This window comes from Oenanthe melanoleuca, chromosome Z (genome assembly GCF_029582105.1).
Source record: "Oenanthe melanoleuca isolate GR-GAL-2019-014 chromosome Z, OMel1.0, whole genome shotgun sequence".
In the NCBI taxonomy this organism is placed as follows: Eukaryota; Metazoa; Chordata; class Aves; order Passeriformes; family Muscicapidae; genus Oenanthe; species Oenanthe melanoleuca.
Genome location: NC_079362.1, coordinates 20,428,547 through 20,449,480, shown reverse-complemented (window position 1 = coordinate 20,449,480; position 20,934 = coordinate 20,428,547). Strand labels below are relative to the sequence as shown.

General features: G+C 37.0%; 1 protein-coding gene across 1 annotated transcript in view; it reads left to right on the top strand.

The window, feature by feature from the left end:
* The window catches only part of DTWD2 (DTW domain containing 2), a 63,883-nt gene extending 43,290 nt beyond the window's left edge, over window positions 1–20,593 (top strand). Inside the window, exons 5-6 of the mRNA XM_056514351.1 lie at window positions 14,666–14,794; window positions 16,914–20,593. Coding sequence (XP_056370326.1) covers window positions 14,666–14,794; window positions 16,914–17,084 — 300 coding nt within the window. The 3' untranslated portion in view covers window positions 17,085–20,593. The remainder of the gene's footprint in view (window positions 1–14,665; window positions 14,795–16,913) is intronic.
* Window positions 20,594–20,934: the final 341 nt, after the last annotated feature.

Genomic DNA, 20,934 nt, shown 5'->3' with positions numbered 1-20,934 from the left:
CATCAATCTAGCCAACAGTCAAGAAAAATTCTATTTTAAACAGTCAGGAATGGGGCATAAAATATTGTTAATTTTTTTTGCTTTTTATTCCTGTATTGTTATGTGTAACATTTATACCTAATAAGCTGTAATGCCTTGATATTTTGCAGTGACAAAATACTTTGTAAATATTTCAGAAGACTATAGAATATTTTCATGAAGTTAGTGTTCCAGTTTTAATATTACCATTTTTACAGATTGTTTAACTTCTTGTTTCTCCCTTAACTCACTGCTAGTCTGAATGACTGTCTGCTTGCGCTTGAGTGGGCTTAGTTTAAGGTTGGGGGAAGCTTTGTATTCAGTGTGACTTTTTAATTCTTTGTTGATGCATTCTTCTGCCACTTAATGGGCATCATAATGTCAGCAGCGTTGTGCCAACAAATCATCCTATTTATGCATTCATCACAGCATTGCTGTTATTCATATATTCAATACCTAATTTTCTTTTCCCATCATGCCTTCACAATTTCTGACACATCTATTTTGTTTTCCTTATACTTTCTTTGTTACATGAAAATTGTATATCATCAGATATCATCAGCTGAAATCTGGTTTCTAACAGCAAATTTTTAACCTTTGAGCTTTACTTACTGTTCAGTTCCGCTTGCACTGTGTGCTTAAATCTGCTTGACTAGTCATGAGCATTTGTGAATGTATGCTTGTATTGACAAGTGCTGGTTCTCAAGCGAGATGAAATTGTGATATCCAACTTCAAATTATGCTTGGGATCTCTCTTGCTCTTCTTCTCTCACCCTTCTCACTCTTCCCTCCCTGAGGTGGAATTTATTTTCTAACCAGCTTTCTTGGAGCCCAAGATGTCACTTCTAGCGTTTAATGGATCTGAATGCAGTCTTGCTTGAGCTTTTAAAAAATAAGAGGTAGCTTTGAGATCAGGGAATCATTGGTAAGTCTAACTTACTGTAACTATTCTTCTAACAGTTGAAAGTAATTTGTATATTTCTTCTCCTGCAAGAGAATTCAGAATTCCAAATACCATACTGAGAATATATGGCAGAACCACCCAGAAATTGCAAGAATGTATGTGTACGGAGTTTGATTGTTATTCAGAGGTTTTGACAAACACTATCTATGCCATCATTTTAGTGAACATTTAGAGATGTGGAGGCTAGAGTTTTTTATCCAGAGCATCTGTTTGCAGTAACCCTTGAAGAAAAACAACCTGTAATAGTCAGACATTATTTCAACTGATGCAAAGCAGGCTTTCTATATGAGCATTTTTAGTGAGGGCCAGGTAATTTAAAATTTTAATTGTAATTTTGTTGATCTGTTCACCTATATGTTGATCTATTCACCTCTCTGCATCAGAAGAGTGCTAATCTCCTGCAGACTGCATGATTTGTGTATAAGGTCATGCATGACTTTTCTTAGGAGGAAAAGTCATTCCTCCAATGCTCTAAAATTCCAGGACAATTGATGCAAAGAAAGTTCTTGAAATAAGGGTAAAGTATAGAGCATGATCTTTTGGTGATAAAATTTTAATGTTCAGCTCTAGGATTGTCAGCTTTCTGAGTACAGTCATGTGTCGATGCCTTCTTAGCTAGTCAACAGTGAAGACTCAGAAAGTTTTAACATCACAGTATAAGATAATCACAGTCCCTGATTATTGCATGAGTACTGCATACTGTTGGCTGTGATTCTGCTTATCCTTTCACATATCTAAGTACACTGCAGTAATACCTGTACCAAATAATTTAGTGGAAAATCTGATTAAGAATAGGATTAGGAGATCCGGGGATATATATGTAGTACTGGTCTAGCTCAGTGCAGCTGTTGAAAACAGGTGACATATCTTACAAGTTTACTGAAGCTGTTTACCCACCTGCTTCATGGCTCCTTCAGAAGCAGTCTGACTACAAGCAGTGTGCAGAAGTCACTTTTTGCAGATCCCTCACCAAATAACCTCAATAGAACTGTGTCATAAGAAGAAATGCTCTCTTATATAAAAAATGCTAAACAAGGCATCAGTAACTGATCTGTTTTCATAGTGATTGTAATTTTATTTTACAGTTTGTAGAGAAATTATTAGTGGAGCCTGCAATGAATCCATGCACTTCAGCATATTCTGAAGTAATACTAAACGTATACTAGTTAAGTGACAAAATGCCATCATGGCATTAAATTATTGAAAGTGGTAGTGATAACTCTGTGGAGAGTTGTATGAGGAGTGTGAAGTTCAGTAACTGGACATTAACACAGCTCAGAAAATTCACTGTAAATAAATGTTAATGAAAGCATATTAAAACTCCCTCCCCCCCGGTTTTTTTTTTTTTTAATCTCTTAACAGGGCAATTTACTTGCCAGCAATGACATTTTGGGATTATAATAATAAATTTGATGAAAACCCCAGTTCAGTGCCCAAGAGCTAGATGCACATCTGCTTGCTTGAATGCATGCAGTCTCTCTCAAGCCCAGAGACCTCCTATTTAAAAAAGTGCACAAAAATTCACAACCATCTAGAACTCAGGAATCTAACTACATTATCTGTGTACATTTTAGACTTTTCATACAAAGAAGACAATATTTCAAGTCCTGAACCAGATATGGAATTGTTAAATTATCATGCACTTAGGCAATATCATGAATGATGAGATTTTTTTCTGCTTTGAAAGCTTTGCATCAAATACACCTTGAATGCTTCTTGTAATAATATAAATTGAAAAACTATTTGTTGGTCCACTACAGGAATTTTTAAAATTGTTAATTGGAAGTGGGATTCCAATTTGTTGACCTTCCCCTTTAGTAGTAGTAATCAAATATGATGACAACTCTCTTAATGTGCAGTCTTTGTAAATTTACTTCCATCACATGTAAAGTAATACCTGTAAAGCCCCCAAAAAATGGCTTGACAAACCTCTTAAAAGGGCTTACAGTTTTTCACATACTCGGAGTTAGACACATGAGAGAAATGCTGGCAAGATATCCTTAACCAATAAATAAAAAAATCTTTAGTGGCAACTTCAGAAAAGCAGGACTCTGGCAAAAGTTTAAAGAAACATAAAATCAACACAAAATGCTTCACAAAGTATTAACTTTATGCCCCATTGAACTTAGCAGGACCCAAGCCAATACAGTTTTAAGTTTCTCAAAACTCCAGGAAGATGAAATTCGAAGAAAGAGAGAAAGACAGAAAAGCTGTAGAAAAGAACAAACACTCCTGGTTCCACTGGTGCTCAGCTGATCAGAAGTCCAACAGGAAGTAGAGTCAAGACCTGTGTGTGCCTAGCTAAACTACCCTTTGGCTTTCCTACACCCGTTCCCCAGGTGGGACTTCCCTTATCCACTCTGGGGCAAGACTGGGGCTCCAGGGGCAGGCATGGAGTATTGCCTGTGTCATGCCAGGGACTGTAGGTCTGGGTGGGGTGTGCACCACAGGGCATCGCCTCACCAAAGACAAGGCCCAACCTGCCCTTTTCATGTGCCTGAAATGTTCTAGCCAGCAATCCATCTCTTGGATATCCTCTCCAGCATTTATTTGTAGCTGAGCTCATTGCAGCTCAGCTTACCTGATTTTTACTGCCTTGGCAATTAGTTTAAGTCTTCTGTAGTGTTTACAAAATTTTCTCTTGCAAATTGTAGAACCATAGGATGGTTTGGGTTGCAAGGGACCTTAAAAATCATCTAATTCCAACCCTTTCTACAATGGAGGGTCTACATCAGTGGACAAGGAAAGGGCTACAGGTGTCATCTATCTGGACTCCTGTAAAGCTTTTGACAGGGTCCCCTACAGCATCCTTTTCTCTAAATTGGAGAGAGATGGATTGGGTAGGTAGACTGTTTGATGGATGAGGAAGTGGGTGAACAGTCACTACCAGAAGGGAGTGGCTCAGTGAAGGTCAATGGCTCACTGTTCCGATGGGAATCAGTGGCAAGTGGTGCCCTAAGTGGTCTCTATTGGGGGCAGTGTTATTTTATGTCTTCAGTTATGACACAGACAAAGGGGTCAACTGCACCCTCCGCAGATTTGCAGATGACTCCAAGCTGAGTGGTGTGGTGACACTCCTGAAGGATGTGGTGTCATTCAGAGCTCAAGAAGTGAACCTGTGGAAGCGTCATGAGGTTGAACAAGGTCAAGTGGAGGGGGGCTGGACTAAATGACCCTTAAAAGGTCCCTTCAAATTAAACTATGATGATTCTATGAAAATTAAATAAATAAAAAACCCTGAGGTTTTTATATCGTCCTATGTGTGATGGGCTTTCAGCTCAGATATCATGGCCAAATTTTGCCCAGAGTAGTTAAACATTTTCTTAAATTCAGTTTCCCCCATTTTTCCAATTGAATTTAGATGTTCTTCGTTACCCAGTTTGAAGGGCTTGAAATGAACTAGAAAAAATGTGATCTGCTAGTAGGTGAGATAAATGCTACCATATGCTTTCTTTCTTAAACAGCTTTTTAAAGCTGTTTGCTCATATTTACATTCTAGGAATCCTGTGGTAAAATGCATCATCATAAAGCTGTTAAAAATGGGTTGTACACTTGCTGCCTATTAAAGGTAAATATAATTGCTTCAAGGCAGGACCTTCAGGGTGATTTATAAACTTGTTTGTGGGAATAAACTGCAAAGTTTCAAGGTACCATACAAATTTTCTTAGTCAGCACTGCATCTGTCAAAGGGTCATTCCTGCTGAGTTTATTTACTCCCTTTTGTCTGACCTTTTTGTGACACTCTCTCTCTGTGCATAAAATGGGTACAGTCTGCTAAACATACTTCTATTTGCAAACAGTATAATCAAGTTGTTAAGAATGCTTAATGTTAAATTAAAATACCATAGTGCTACAAAAACCCCCTCAAAATGCTTCACTGTCTTCAATACAAAGGAAAAGTGTACAAAAGGTGTTACTGATGACAAGAAACTGTGGTCTTTGACCTCATAAACTGGTTAATTAAAAGCATGGCTGCCACTTCATACTTGATGTGCCATCTTCTGAAAAGGCCCTATAAATTTGGGATGTCAAGGTTATATGCTGTCTAGAACTCCAATCAATGGAAAAGAACTTCAGCAATTTGTCAGGCAGAGGGAGCTTTTCTTATTCTCAGCTTCTGAGAAATGCGGCCCAAATCTGTTACGCTTTGGAAGATGGTGGGATTAAATATTTATGAAACACTTAGCATTTCTGTTTCTTTTCAAATGTTCACTGACCGTCTTGTAATATGCCTGAGTAGTTGTCAACACAAACTGGTCTTTGAGATTCCAGAGTTTTGATCTTTCACCAAAGTCAGTCACATCAACATCTGTTTCAAGAATTCTTTGCCAGCTTACCTTGTTGCTCTTGTCAAAACTTCATGCTGTGCAAAGTGAGTAGTGTTTATTGGATTGTGTTTGTGGTTTCTGTGTTGCCTCTTCTGGGTGAGCATGGGTTCACAGATGGTATGGAGTGCCTAAAAGTCTTATCAAGCAGCTTGGTTGAAACTCTGTCATCATAGGGATGCTTCAGGAGAGCATTCTTAACCCTCTTCTCTTTAGGAATCAGTGAAGGGATGTGCCAGCTGTTCTCAGGTCCTCACTGAGCACTAAGAAAGAAAGGAGCTGCTCATGGAGTGTAGAAAGCAAGGTACAAACTCTTGGCCCTCTTTATTTAAAATAAAAGAAGTTAAAAAAATCCCATTCCTCTAGAGGTGCACCTGCTTTTCAATTGAAGTGCTGCTACTGGAGTTACTAGATAGTCCCATGGGTTTCCTCTGAAGGGTTAAATGCTAGACAGGAAGTCATAAAACGCCACCTGGTTTAAAGCAAATCGTATGGCAGATGTGATGAAATACTGAAGTCAAAAGATGTAGGACACTGAATTGTAGTTGGTTGTAGGGTCTTCTATCAGCAATTCAACTTGCAGTAATACCAGAACTATCAATACAAAATTAATGAATAATTTAATTTACTCAGCTATGCACCATGCATAGCTGAGCAAATGTGAATTTAATTTTTTTATTTTTCTGTTAATGATGGGTAAAGTCATGAATGAGTTGGTGGATAAACTATAATGGATTGAGTTTCATTGAATAGTTATATGATGCCTTTTAACAGTAAGTGGGGTTTGTGATCTAGTCCTCTGATATATTCAGATAATAAAACTTTATTTGGGAATTTGCCATTTTCAAGCCTAGAGGATTAAAAAATGAGTAGCACTTTGTTTCTGAAAGCATGTTCAAAAATCAGAATAATTTAATTGATGGAGCAAGCAGTTACCCTAAAGTGTAATCAGCCCATTTATATAAATTCCTTCTAGAGAAAGTTAAAGCTTCCTCCTAATGTAGCTAGTGCTCCCAGACACAAGTATAATACAGTTTATGTTGTATAGCCAACTGTCTCAACACCTTGAGAGTGGATTACAATTAATATAAAAGCAGAAATATAAAACCATTAGTTCATCTTTACACAGAAAACACCCAAAACAGAAGAAAAAGCAAAACATCAAGAGTCACTATGGTCATCTGGCTGTATCTTAGTTGACTCTTACTCTGATTACTCTCTGAATTAATTTTTTATAAAATCTCCTATTCAATGAGTTTAGGAAAAGCAGAGAAAAATACTTTTTATCATCTCCACAGCTGCAAGACTTTGGCAAGTGATTTTATAAGGGCCAAATAATAAATAGTGCCAAGCAGTAAATGAATTGTTTACAGTCCCCTTTTATCTTTATGCTTTTTTCTCTTTTTATTTGTTACAGTTTACAATTTGCATGAGAGAAATTCAATACTAAATTTTGCCATAGAACTCAAATAAATGAACAGTGCTCAGTTTAATTCTGCATGGGGGAAAAGTATGATCATGAACAAAGAGTGCAGGTGGGCAGAACCCAAAGCAACAAAGGCCAGCCACAATGATTGCAGCAGGGAAAACTGTAGTAAGGCTGGTCCTGGAAAGTATACATTCAACCATGCATCCATTTCAGGGAAGAACAATACTGCATTTTCACTGACTTGTTCCAGACACATTTCTTATCTACCTGTGTATGGCACTGGTGATTTTAGTAATAATCTCAGCCCAGTTATACGTAGAGTGAAGAAGGCTCTGTGAGTTGATAGTAAATTTTTGCTTGTGCATTATATTGGGTTTTTTTCCAATTGTGCAATTTTTGGTGTGGCAAGAAAACTTTTTATTAAGTAAGTAGCTCATGACCTGTGTATGATGATTTGTAAGATAAACATAATCATTAACAGCTGTTACATATTGTAAAATGTTTGATGTGTTCAGTTTTTTGCTGCTGTCTTACTACAACCAAAATATAAGAAAAATATTTCAAACTCTAGACAATTACATGTTTTATGTAAGAATTGTTAGAAATTGCTGTTTGAGAAAACTGAGATGAAAGGGAGAGAACTGGGATTTATTTTGGGTCAAGACTGCAGGCTGAGTTGAGATATGATGCTGAGCAAGCAACAGCATTCTGTCCATCTGCCATTTGGGTTAATTTGAATGACATTGGTCATTGGCATTTTTCTGGTCATAAGTACGTATTTATTACCTCTCAAAACAGTGACGTTTTTTTTGTGATGAAAGGTGTGAGATGATTTGCCAGATGTAAGTAGTGTATACTTCTTTATTCTTGGTGTTGTGCTCCACTGTGGGAGCAACCATTGTTGAGGCATAACAAAACTGAATTGGCTTCTCACACTTAGGCAGAAGCTTTGCTTTTATTTTTTTTTTTTCCTTTTTCATAATTATTGTGCCAGAACAATTCAGGATAATTTTTCAAATTTTCTACTGTTGTACCCATGCGGATATTCTCATGGGATGTGAACATCTTGTAAAAAGTAAACTCAAAATATATTTAATTTTGATTGAATTTCCTTTCAAATAATTAGATTAATAGAAGTCTTTTTTATTCTTTTACTCTTTCTTTCATGTTCCCTTCTACCCTTGCCAAAATTATTCTCAAGAACTTCTTTGCTGCTTTTCACCTGTCCAAGGAAGTGCCTACTGCTGTTCACATACAGTAAGAAAACAATAAATTACACAAAGCAAAAATAATTAGTAGGTTCCAAAGAACAGTGTCATTGCATTGATGCTACATTTTGACACTGAAGTGTTTAATTTTAGTTTTCAATTTTTTGATATTTGCAGGTAATTATGGTTAAATGGCTGTGACAATACACATAATTAATTTTTCTTCCCTCATTTCCTGACCCCATTCTCTACATTCATACTCTACTCACTGACTGAATTTACTTGCAGCACTTTCCTGTTTTATTAATTATTAAAAGAATAGTGCTGCATAAAATATTGAAATGTTGGCTGACATTAATTTTTTAAATGTAAGCAAAGCAAGAGAGATATTACCAGAAAGAATTTCTAGATTTTTTCTTCTCTAAATACAAAAAAATTACAATGCCTGGAAATTAACTGGAAATGCATAGTCATTTTACGAAGTGAGGTGAAAAGCCTATATGACTTGTACTTAAATATAATTATTTTTCAATAACTTAATAGCGGTATTAAATTATTTCATTCCTTTGTTATAAGTCAAATCATGCAATTTCAGAAACTAAGACCATAACCAGATGGTATTTCAATTATTTTTTGCAGAATACATAGTCCAGATATTACTAAGTCAGGCTTATCTTCTGTAGTGTCTTACCTATGAAGATTTTCCTTTCCTTACACTTTTGCTGTCTCTTAGATCTTAGTTTTTTTGACATGTGGATCTGCCTCATGCTGTATTCTTTTGCAGAAATTAAAACTGTTCCTTTTAGGTTAGAACTACAGCTTGTTTGCACTTTGACATTGAGTTTCCTGTTTTAACCGAAGACCAGCCTATTTTGCATCCTTTAAGGATAGCAAGGCCTCGTGATTGGTGGCTGAGTTTTTTTTTTGTTTGGATTTTTTTATTTTTTGGGAGGGGGAGGGCGTTTCACTTTTTGTACTTGTAAATATTCATATAGAAACAAAGGGGATTATACATGTCCCTTGGGTTTGGTACTGGTCCTGTAAGGTTCAGCTGTGACAGGGACAGCGGCACCCTCAGAAGGTTCCCTGATGACACCAGGCTGTGTATGCAGGGATGTGCCAGAGGGAAGTTGAACAGTGTCAGTCCCAGCACCAGCCCTGGGGGACACCCCTGGCCACAGGTCTCCATGAGGACAAGGAGCTCTTTACCACAACTCTTTCCATGCCATCCAGGCTGTTGTTTATCCACCAGGTGGTCCATCCATCAAACCCACGTCTTTCCAGTTTAGAGACAAGGATGTAATGTTTGCAGTGTTTGTACAGATAGACATAAGTACAGATAGACAATGTCAATTGCTCTGCCCTTATCCACCAGTGCTGTAGCTCCATCACAGAAGGCAAGATTTCCTGTCTGTAAAGCCATGTTGGCTCCTTCCAATCACCTCTTTGTCTTCCATGTTTCTAGCATGGTTTCCAGGAGAATCTGCTTCATAAACTTGCCTGGCAGAGAGGTGAGACTTCTCTGTAGATCCCTAGATCTTTTGCTTTCCATTTTCTCAATAATGGGGTTTATGTTTCCCTTTTTCTGGTCATCGAAGTCTTTAAAGTCGTGGCCTCATGGAGCGAGGGTTTTGTGACAGGTATTTACTTTTTCAGGCTGTCCATTTGTGACAGTTGCATGGCACTTATTCCCTCCAGTATTTTAGAAGCAGAGTGCTCTTAAGATGTCACGTTACATTAAAGCCAAGGTTTTGAACAAGATAACTTATTTATATTCTTGATTTAAATTTCAGTAGCATGCTGAGATGAAATTTACTCAGCCTGTCTTCTCTGGCACAAAGGTAATTTTACTTAACTGCATGAGATTTCTGTAAGTACAGAAGACTGTTTTGGCTTACAGGTAAAAGGTGCTTGTGCAAACTGGATACGGAGTGAAAGATTTTCCCATGCCTGTCACCCATTTTCTGTCTGAGGTTGTTTTTGCAGTAGCTTCCAGAGAAGGCTCTTATTGCCTTAAGCACCTTAAAAGCAATTTTTCTTAGCATCTAGAAGGATGAGCAAGATAGCAGGACGTGGTTGTACTCTTTCTGAGATTTTTTATGCCTTTTGAGTTAGTTTATAGAAATGGCTATTTTTTTCTGAAAGGTATTTATTAAAGAAGTAGAACATATGACCAGTAACTAGTGCCTATGTTAAGCAGGAGGACAGATGGTACTTTCTTCCTTCATTCTTGAAAAGTTAAGCAAATTAATTCCCAAGCTGACATTCAGATTTTCAAAAGACACTATCAACATGAAGAGGAAGTGATCTTAGGTATTAAGTCTTTTATAGAAGATACAGAAAAATATATTATGCCTGTGCCTGTTTTGAGATGCCTGTAGTATTATTGCAGAAAACAGAATAGGCAAGAATTGTTTACTGTGTCCTGTGAGGAAGATACACTACCTTTTTTTGAGTTCTTGGTGATTCATTATTTTCTGAGTATAATTTTGCATAATGTTTGTTTCTGTTTAGAGAGTAAAGCTGGTAAGAGTACAGCTGGCAGCAGTAATGAAGAAGAAATTAACATAGAAGAGGTAGAAAGATATTAAGGAGAGGACTGAGGAGAGCACTTAGAGCTTTCTGCTAGACTTTCAGTTCTATTATTTAATATAAAAGCAGAAATCAGTTTCTTGTCTTTACTAACTTAAATTTTTAAAATTTCAAGCAGCAGGTCTTTGATCCCATCAGTGCAACACTTCCTTCCATCGATTTTGAGCAGTTGAACAAGATTAGCTGGGTCTTCAGTTGCCTGGAGCATGTCCAAGGAAGGCTCAGGAAGAAAAACTCTGCCCCAAGAAACACTGAAGGGTCACAGTTTTTCCTGTGGTTCAAATCCTTTGTAAATGCTCAAAGGCTGTAGCATTTGCTGAGGGAATGGTGCTTTGGCAGATAAGCCAGTGTTAAGTTAGTGTAACGGTTTGTGAGAATTGTTGAAATTCAGGCTTTTGGAAACAGGAGTCTTGAGTTACAGACAGAAATGAAACTTTATTTTATTTGTTGCTTCATACTTCTGATGGCTTGGAAACAAAGTCCCCAAACTCCTTCCCACTTACGGAGAATAGATACACTAATTTCAGTGTCTTGGCTGAATTCCAGTGAGTAATTGCATTCAGTTTATCTAAATTCCTCTCTAGTTTGAGTTGGTTGAGATAGTTTCCATTTCTTTCTTATGTTATTTTGGTGAGCAGTATTAAACTGGCTGCAGTTTTTTCAACTATTCATTTCTGTATTTTGTTAGAAACTGATAGTATTCCAAAGTGCATTGTTCTTCAAATTACTTTGAAGCAAAAACAATCTAATTATTGTACTGTGGTATCTATCACTTTAGGGAGAAGTGCTTCTAAAATATCATAATTGTTGTTTTGAAATGTACTTAAACAGACTATTTGTGTTTACTCACTCTGTTTACTCATTTTGAAGTCTGATCTCCACCACTCTCTATGCTATTTTAATCTTACCCCAGGGAATATGTAATTTTTCAGAAAAATGGATGGGGACACTTGTTTCCATCCTTTCCCTTTCTTCTCGTGAAAGAAGAAACTTAGTTGCTGCTGCTGTGGCCTGTTAGTACTAGAAAGTTGCCCTATTGTGCATTGTCAGTTGTTTGAGAGCTGCAGTTACCCATGTCTTGGCTTCCCGGTTGTGTGGCAGAGTGCCAGTGCCTTTTCTTTGTAGAAGTCGTCTTACAATCATTGATAAGTTTTCTTCCTCTGGAATGTTGATTATCTCAAATGCTTTTCAGCATGAGGCCCAAGAAGTGTAGAAACAATCAGACTGAACTGTTCCCAATTCCTAGGAAAAAAAATCCTTAAGGTGCTGCCGAAGGAAGGGGAAGCCAGTGGGCCTGCAGGTGCTCCACCATGTGGTTTCAGCCTGGAAACTGGAGCCATGGAGAAATACTCCATGAAAAATGTTAGCTGTTGAGAAAAAGTGTGGATATATGTTTGCTTTGCTGCTCAGAACATGTGTTGGAGAAGTGATGGGCTGAGTTTACCCTATTTTTTGCTACCTATTTAGGAGTTTGTAAGTAGAGACCATAAGCTTCCTCCAGCATAGGTTTTCTGTATACTTCGAATAATTAGGCTTCCTACTCTGTTGTGATGAAGATCTCTACATGGTTACAGAGAGAAGGCATTAAATCTAAGAAAACCTTGAGGAGTAACAAATGAAAATACTATCTTCTTTTTCTTTTTGTTACATACACTGATATCTAAATTCTACATTTTTTTCTCCTAAGTAATTTTATTCTCTTCTGCTTTTTCTATACCAGATTGAATAAGGTACTTGAGAAAGGCTTTATTTTTCTGTATTTTACCATATTTGAGTAAATTGAGTTATTATAACTAACTTGCTTGTCCTTTCCAGAATGCATTTTTCTGTTTTCTTGTTGCCTTTTTTTATAAAATGTAATTATTTTTAAATTCCATTAAATTGGGATAGATAAGGCAGTGGAATTCCATTTTAGTCATTTATGTTTCTTCAGCACTCTGGAGTTTTAATTTTATAAATAAGATACCTTGAACTTTAAAGAATGGGTAATTGCATGTAAGAGAGATGAAGGAAAAGGAAATATTTCAAATAAAAGGAAAAATGAGGAAAGTGAAGGAGAAAAGTATTGAATAAAGTGAGGAATGGTGAAAGACTTCTGGCACGCAAAATGGGAACAGTATTAGGACCATGGGGATCACTCACTCATTTTTTCAAGAGTAAGAAAAATAAAAAGCGATTGATCGGATGAGTTTAAAAAAAGAAAATTGACTTGCTCTTTTATAAGGATTTATCTGGGTATTTTGTACTGCACTACAATGTTTTTGGGAAAAGAACTTAGAATTTTTGTTGCTAAAACATTATTTGTTTTGAAAATTACATTTTAGATATATTTGGAGATGGGAATCTGAAGAATAATGGAATAATATCTGAATTTTCACACAGAGTCAAGTAGTGTAAATTCTATGTTGTTTCAACCACTGTTTAAAAGTCTGGTAAAAGGTTTTGGAGCTGTTGATTGAATTAAATTTACTTTTCTTAAAAACTTTTAATTTGCAAGATAGTGCAAAGTGTTTATCACTCGAGGCAGAGCCAGTAAATTAATTTCAAACATGATTTTGTTAAGCAGATAGTTCTAATCAGTGACCTAATACATTGTATATTCGATGGGTTAGGAACTGGCTGGATGGCTGGGCCCAGGGAGTGGTGGTGCAAGCTGCTGCATCCAGCTGGCAGCCAGTCACCAGTGCTGTCCCCCAGGGGTCTGTGCTGGGGCCAGTTCTGTTTAATATTTTTATAGACGATATGGATGGGGGCATCGAGTCTTTCATTAGCAAATTTGCAGATGACACTAAGCTGGGAGCTTATGTTGATCTATTGGAAGGAAGAAGGGCTCTGCAGAGAGACTTAGATCGATTAGATAGATGGGCAGAGTCCAACAGCATGAAGTTTAATAAGTCTAAGTGCCGAGTTCTACATTTTGGCCATAAAAATCCCCTTCAATGTTACAAGCTGGGAACAGTGTGGCTGGATAGTGTACAGGCAGAAAGGGACCTGGGGGTGCTGGTTGACAGCCAGCTGAATATGAGCCAGCAATGTGCCTTGGTGGCCAAGAAGGCCAACGGCATCCTGGCCTGCATTAGGAATTGTGTGGCCAGCAGGAGCAGGGAGGTCATTCTTCCCCTGTACTCGGCACTGGTGAGACCACATCTTGAGTACTGTGTCCAGTTCTGGGGCCCTCAGTTTAGGAAGGACGTTGATATGCTAGAACGTGTCCAGAGGAGGGCAACAAGGCTGGTGAAGGGCTTGGAACATAAGCCTTTTGAAGAACGTTTGAAGGAGCTGGGGTTGTTTAGCCTGGAAAAGAGGAGGCTTAGAGGTGACCTTATTGCTCTCTACAACTTCCTGAAGGGAGGCTGTAGACAGGTGGGGGTCAGTCTCTTCCACCGGGCAGCAACTGACAGAACCAGAGGACACAGTCTCAAGCTACGTCAGGGAAGGTATAGGTTGGATGTTAGGAAAACATTTTTCACCGAAAGAATAATAAAGTACTGGAATGCTCCTCCCAGAGAGGTGGTGGAATCATCATCTCTGGATGTGTTTAAGAAAAGGCTGGACATGGCACTTGGTGCTATAGTCTAGACTCTGAGTTGTTAGGACATAGGTTGGACTTGATGATATTAGAGGTCTCTTCCAACCTCATTATTCTGTGATTCTGTGATTCTGTATGAATAAATATAGTTTCTAGAAGTCTTACATTTAGAACTTTGACAAATAATATGGGTATGAAGTGTTAATGACTGTATGGCCATTGTACCTTGCATGGGATTGTGTGTGTGTTTGGAATGCTGAATTTTAAAAAGCATAAGTGAATAATTCTATTTTTATTATAGCATATCTGTGACAACTGAAATCAGTTGCTAAAATTTTACTTAGTCTTTCTCTAACAAAAAATTGTATTTCCTTTGCATGTTTGTACAGTAACAAAAGTACAGCTTTTGTTTGTGATGGTCACTCCTGTGTATTACACTGAACAGTAGTGTGTCATTGGCTACTGGGAGACAAAACAGCAAAAAGGGAAGAAGACTAGTGAACTCAGACAGAAGGGGGATGTGTTTTGCTTGGTGTAGAGAATAGGTATCTTGTTTGCTATCCAGACCTGTTTATTTTACTAGAGTTTGCTATTTTTCAGGTGCAGTTAAAACCCAGTATTTCAAGTCAATATGTAATTCGTACACAACCAACAAACACGTGTCTGTCTACTCTTGAATGTGCAGCTGTTGCTCTTTCCATCTTGGAAAAAAATAAAAGTATACAAGAGGTATGTAAATTTAAATACCTGAGTTTTTCCTTCATGAATCATAGAGGGACAGTGAAGGTACTTAGCTATTAATGTAAAACTTGGCAGTTAAAATCTTAATGACATTTGTAATAGTTTTGTTGCATAGCAAACTATAACAAGAATGCAGCAATGGATACCATTTTTTATTTATTAACTCTAGAGCGTTCAGATTACAGTGACTATTTCATGTTGTGCTCCAAAAGTGAACACAACAAAGTGATCTTTAAAAAACCTAATTCATTTTGTGACAGGAGATAAGTGCATGGAAAGAAGTACATTGTTTTCTCCAAAAGCTAGAGAATAGAGATGGTCAGAATACCCCCTCACAGCTGTCTTGAAGATTAAATGCTTTTAAAGCCAGGTCCCCTGATCTCTTGCACTCCTCAGCCATGGAATGTAACCCACTGGGTTATGTCTGCCTACCAGCCAGCTCACAACTCTTACATGTCAGTGAAGGAATTTGGGGCTTAATAGTTCTTGAGTTTAAGTTTATCCCAGGTCAGAGATTACTAATTGGACATTAGCCTTTCCCTGTAAATTGTGATCCCACTGGTCCATGATGGAGGAGGTCATTAAGAAAATGTCCTTCTTAATCTTTTCTTGCTGACATTAGTAATATCAATGTAATAAGCCTTCTGAAAAACACCTACAAGTACTTTTGCACCACAGAGCCAAGTCTGCAATTCAATTGTATGCCCAGAATGTAGTAGTGAATGATCTGTGAAAAGAGATTTAGAGCTCATCCATGCTCATCCATGTACCCACTACATGCTATTCATCACCCTGGGGTACTCATACTGCTCTCCATCAGCTAGTTAATATTTTTGTACTCAGTGTCTGCCTACTAAAAAATATGCCCAGGTCAAAAATTGCTCCTGCAACTGGCATAATATATAGTATGCCACCTCTGTGTCTGCCTCTGTGATACTAGACTCACCTTAATATTAAATGACTTGGATTTAAACCTAGACTTGGCCAAAACATGTGGACAAGAAAATAAGGCTTAGAAACTGGACAAGTAAAGACAGTTTTCAAGAAACTTGTGTATATATGTGGGGTTTTATATTTGCCTTTTTCTTTGTTATGCTAGGACAACATATTTGTCCTTCACTAGGACTTTTGTCTTACAGTGAATTTTTAGTTAATGTCTATAGTTATCAGTCCTATATATGATTCAGCCCTGTCACTGAGAATAGACCCAGCCTACTTTTCAAAGACAAAATTGCTGTTTTCTCTAAGCATTGCAGTAGTCAAGAGCTACATCCATGCATTTTTTATACCATCTCTGCACTGAGTGCTATTCCTGGCGTATTGGATGGTGAGCTGAAATTGAGAGCCATGGAAATTAAAAATGTGCACTTGGTTTGATACCCAGTATGTTACTTGATTTTCTTGTGTGCTTTTAAGAGTCATATTTTTCTCAGTAGAATCTCAGCCTCTGCTGACTGCAGTTACATATGTGATTACTTTACACATCTGCACATAGGGCCCCATGACTCAATCAGGCAACCAGAAAATGAAGAGTCTGCAATTAGGAACCACTTGAGATAAATTTGGTTTGTGTAGCTTCATTAATCCTACACAATACCTCTGGGCAGAACCATGGACACAGTTGAGTCTCCGGGATAGCAGTCCAGCTGCCTTGATCATGAGTCCCTCCTCTGTTTCTAAAACCCTGCCTCAAGGGATTTTTGTGCAAGCAAAAACAGCTTAGTTATTGTGACTTATTTTATTGCAGCTTGTTGACCGAGCCACAGTAATTGATTGTAGTCCATTGCTAAGGTCAGGTCAAAGCCATAACTTACAGTAATGTGGTTGGAGCTGAAGTCAGGATTGAGAGGTTCCAAGGAAGGAGTGAGGGATGGCACCACATAGGTGGTATATGACTGCCCTATGGTTCTTTTCAGTACATCTTCTGTTCAGCTGTGCCCTTTGTGTCTGCAGAGGTTGTATTTCAACAACATTTATAATCCAAATTGTATTTTATTAGCATTTTTAAGTAGTCATTGAATAAAAAAACCTGTAATAATGGATATCTCTAAAATACCTTACTGAAGCTTGTGGTTTTTTTGTCCCCCACCCCTTCATGTTTCTGCAGACTATACTCCATCCGCTTCAAGCTTTATGCTCTTTCCAACTTCAGCATGGTGCCCAAATCCATCATAGCAAGGAGCATCTTCTCAAAAATGGCTTATATGACAAGCCCATGCCAAAGAATAAACGCAAACTCAGAAGAATGGAGCTTCTGGTGAATAATGTTAAAATATAAGAAAACTGTACTGACTGTACAGTGGGACTTATTTGCACCTAGCAAATGAATATTAATCTGGATTTGATCCAAACAGTTGACTATACTGTAATAAAACAACTTTTAGCCCTTCTTAGGCAGGAGTTTATCTACCAATGTGACAAACAGTAATGGACAAGCTTTTTCATTTATGCAGTAAGCCAGGTGCCTTTGTTCAGATGATGAAGGAGCATTCTCATTTCCTGTAGAGAAGAGGAAGAAAACTGAACATAATTTAGACTTATATTATCACTTGGGTGTCAGATACGATCCTCAGTATGACTGGATGAATTTATTTTGGAGAGGTTTTTATCAATACAAAGAGACAAGAAATATGAATACAGATGTGATGGAATTGTAAGGCTTCAGCAGTCAGAATTATGTTGAATTTTTACTGAGCTTTTTAGCTTCAGTATCTAATTACAGTAGGCTTTCAAAACACAATTCCTTATATTTAGTTCAGATGAGCATAAGGCGTGTTATTTGGACAGTTCTTTCTAACTTCAAGATTTTTATTACTTGTATTATTAGAACTCCTTTTTGTAAATTTACATGTATTTTACAATGTAATTGGGTTTAGTTTCTCTCAGACTTAATTTTTAAATCAAGTCTGGATATGTTTTTATGAGAAATTAACAATCGTGACTTACAAAAAGAAAAGTAGAAAAAGTGATTTTTGGAATTATAACTCAGGTGCTTTGCTTTTACTGAGCAAAAACTAGTCTTCCACAGATGGGGAGATCTCGTAGATAGAAATACATCATATCCATACTCTGACATACAATGATTATGCTTCTAAAGGAATTAAACAAGCCCAGTGTAAACTGCTTTGTAAGAAGTATGATGCAATAACAAATGATTATGTCTGGTTAAAACCAACTAACATAATTATACATCCTCTAGACTTCATGTGTTTAGATTTTCACTTCTAACAGTGATATAACTGTACTTCTTTCTAATGGGAATTGCTAGAAGAAGAATTGGGTATTTTTACAGGCATTCTGAAATAATATTTTATCATCTGGGGGGAAAAGTAGAGTGAAGTAAAGGTTCTGATAATCCTTTCTTCTACATAAATGCCTCCTGCATTTAAGAGATTAAAATGCTAATGTTTGTCTTTACTATCACTTCCACTCGAGGTAACAACATGAAGCTAATTGGGTACTAATAAGGCTTAGAAAAATATATTTTGTCTTTAATTTATTATCTGTAAGACAAGAAACTACAGGAGCAGGGTGGGGGCGGGGTGAGGGGATGTGTAAGCACAGCTAACCAATATTTTACTGAGAGCTTTTCTGCAATTAATAAGAGAGGTCAAAATTAGGTCAGAGATTAGCTAAGAAGTTTTAGTTAACCCTGAGCTAATAGTGACCTTTTGTTTAGGCATGGATAAACAATATAATTTGTCTGGCTATACTAGCAAAGCTTATATAACCTTTTTTCTTCTCCTGGTCTAGATAAATCTGGTATCTGTCACTAAATTCAGCAAAGCTGAATTAGTTTTGACAAATCTGAAGCAAACCAGTCTCATATGATTAATGATAGTGTAGATGCACTTTTGTTCACATTGGAACAGAGAAAGGGCATGTTTATTCCTGTAGCAGACCAATCTTCAGGCTAACTTTGGAGTCTGAAGTTGCAATCTTGTGCAATTTGTGTACACAGCCTTGTGTGTGATGCTGTGTCCAGTTCCAGGGTTGATATGGCTCCTGCTGGGCTGGTAATCTTCCTTCTCTGTGCCCTGGGACATGATCAATAATTTCTTGAGGAAACATGGGTATCAATTAAGATTCATTGTTAATGTCATATTTACATATATGGATTCACATTTAATGTTGTATATGTTAATTTAATTTACCTTACTTTAAATTCATCTCAAGGAGCAGTGTTTCTTTTGACCTACATTGTGAAGTTTATTTTCCTAGGCAGAAGATTAAGTGTGTCTTTACATAATGTGTGAGTTTATATTATAGACAACAGAAAGAAATCTGTATTACAGCCTGGGATTCATAGCCATCTGCAAAATGCCTTAGAATTACAAGATCAGAGAAATAGTTGCCTTAATTGAGTTATAATCCTACATTAAATACTCTTGTGCGTGCAATCTGTGCAGAGTTTTCATGTTCTTCAGCAAAGAACAAATTCTGCACAGCTTACAAAAAGCACGTTTTTAGCTTTGTTGATTCCACTTGTTCTTTTAATTTTGCTCCTGTGGATAACAGGATCTTGTAGGATCTCAGGCTGGATGCATGGAAGCCTCTAATTGCTAATTTCCTTTGTTGTGCAATACTAGATCAATCAATATGCAACAGTTACTAAAGAAATTAGAAACAATGCATTGCAAACCTCCAGGCATTTTATTTAATTTTTTGAGATTTTTGTATATCCCAGCTCAGCTATAAGGTAGTGAACATTTAGGTGCAGCACAGCAGCCACATGAAGAACGGTTTCAGATTTGTTTGAAGCTGTCAAACACAAAACACAATACTTCTTAAATGGAACTGCATGATTTTAAAAATATGCACAATGTAAGAGGTGGAATTTAGAAAGTTTGCTTTCAGGTATTTTGGATTCAGAATTTGCCGATAAATACATTACCTCAAAGAAATGAATGCGCTGAAGTCCAAACTCTCTTGACAGAAGCTGTGTGTGATGAAGTAGCACTGTTTGGAAGCAATTTCATTAGAATGAATTTAATTTGCAATTTTACTTTGCTGTAATGGTAAATCTGTTTCATTTTTCCCTTACCAAAAGATTAATGAGTGAAACCCACCAGTCTAACAAGATATTGATTAAAAAGGAAAGAATGTGTTTCCTTTTCATGTTTGATCCTTTGTCCTTGTCCACTTTGTACTTCCAAATATTGCCACCAAAATGAAATCTGCTTTCTGTGTGCCCCAATGTCATGTGTTGGGAAACTGGTAGCATGGATAGCAGGCTTTTGAACAGATGCAAATATTTTTTCCAAGGCGAGAACTGTTAATTCACCATATTTTCATAGTCTGTTGGACTAAGTTTGTGAAAGAAAGACAAAGATGGAAATGTATTAAAATAAGAACACGAACCACACCTCCCTTTTTGTTTTTGAAAGCTTTCCTATTTAAGAGATGCTCAGGATAAACATAAATGTATTTTTCTTCAAGATTCTACTTTTGATGCCTCATAACCCCATACTACAAATAAATTACTCTTTTTTTAGTTTTCCTTGAGATAAAAAGGAAACTTCAACTGACTTCAAAAGAGGCAAAAATTATTTTAAGACCAAGGGTTTTCCTCTCAACTGCTACATTAGATAAAAAATTGCTTACACTACATTATTTTCTTAACTTCTCCGCCTGTTTTGAAATTTAATTAAAAGCTGGACTTTTTAAAAGAGATAGTGATTCATGTTTTTCTCTTGATGTTTGTGTGTTTTGTGTCTATATACATGAATGCACATAAATTTTATATTTGTTTCTGCCTCAAAGCAATAAAATATCTAATTTACTGTATTATGTTCCACTGTATCTCTACAGAACTGAATTTGTTCACATGTGCTGATATTAAAAATCCTCGTCCTTTTTTGTGTCTTTTCAACATCATTCAGTTAATGAGGAGATGTGACTTCGTATATGCTACTTGAAGAAAAAGGATTCCTTTGTTATCCATTGAAACCTGCATGGAGACTAAATTCCTGTGGCAATTTCTCGAGCATTTCAGTTTCAGAGCTCTCTTCCCTCTTTCTGCAGTGGTGGCTGACTCCTGTTTGGTACCACACAAACATGCCAATGTTCCCACACTGAAACACCACACAAATGCTGCATCTCCAGCTCCATGCTGTAGGTACATGCAT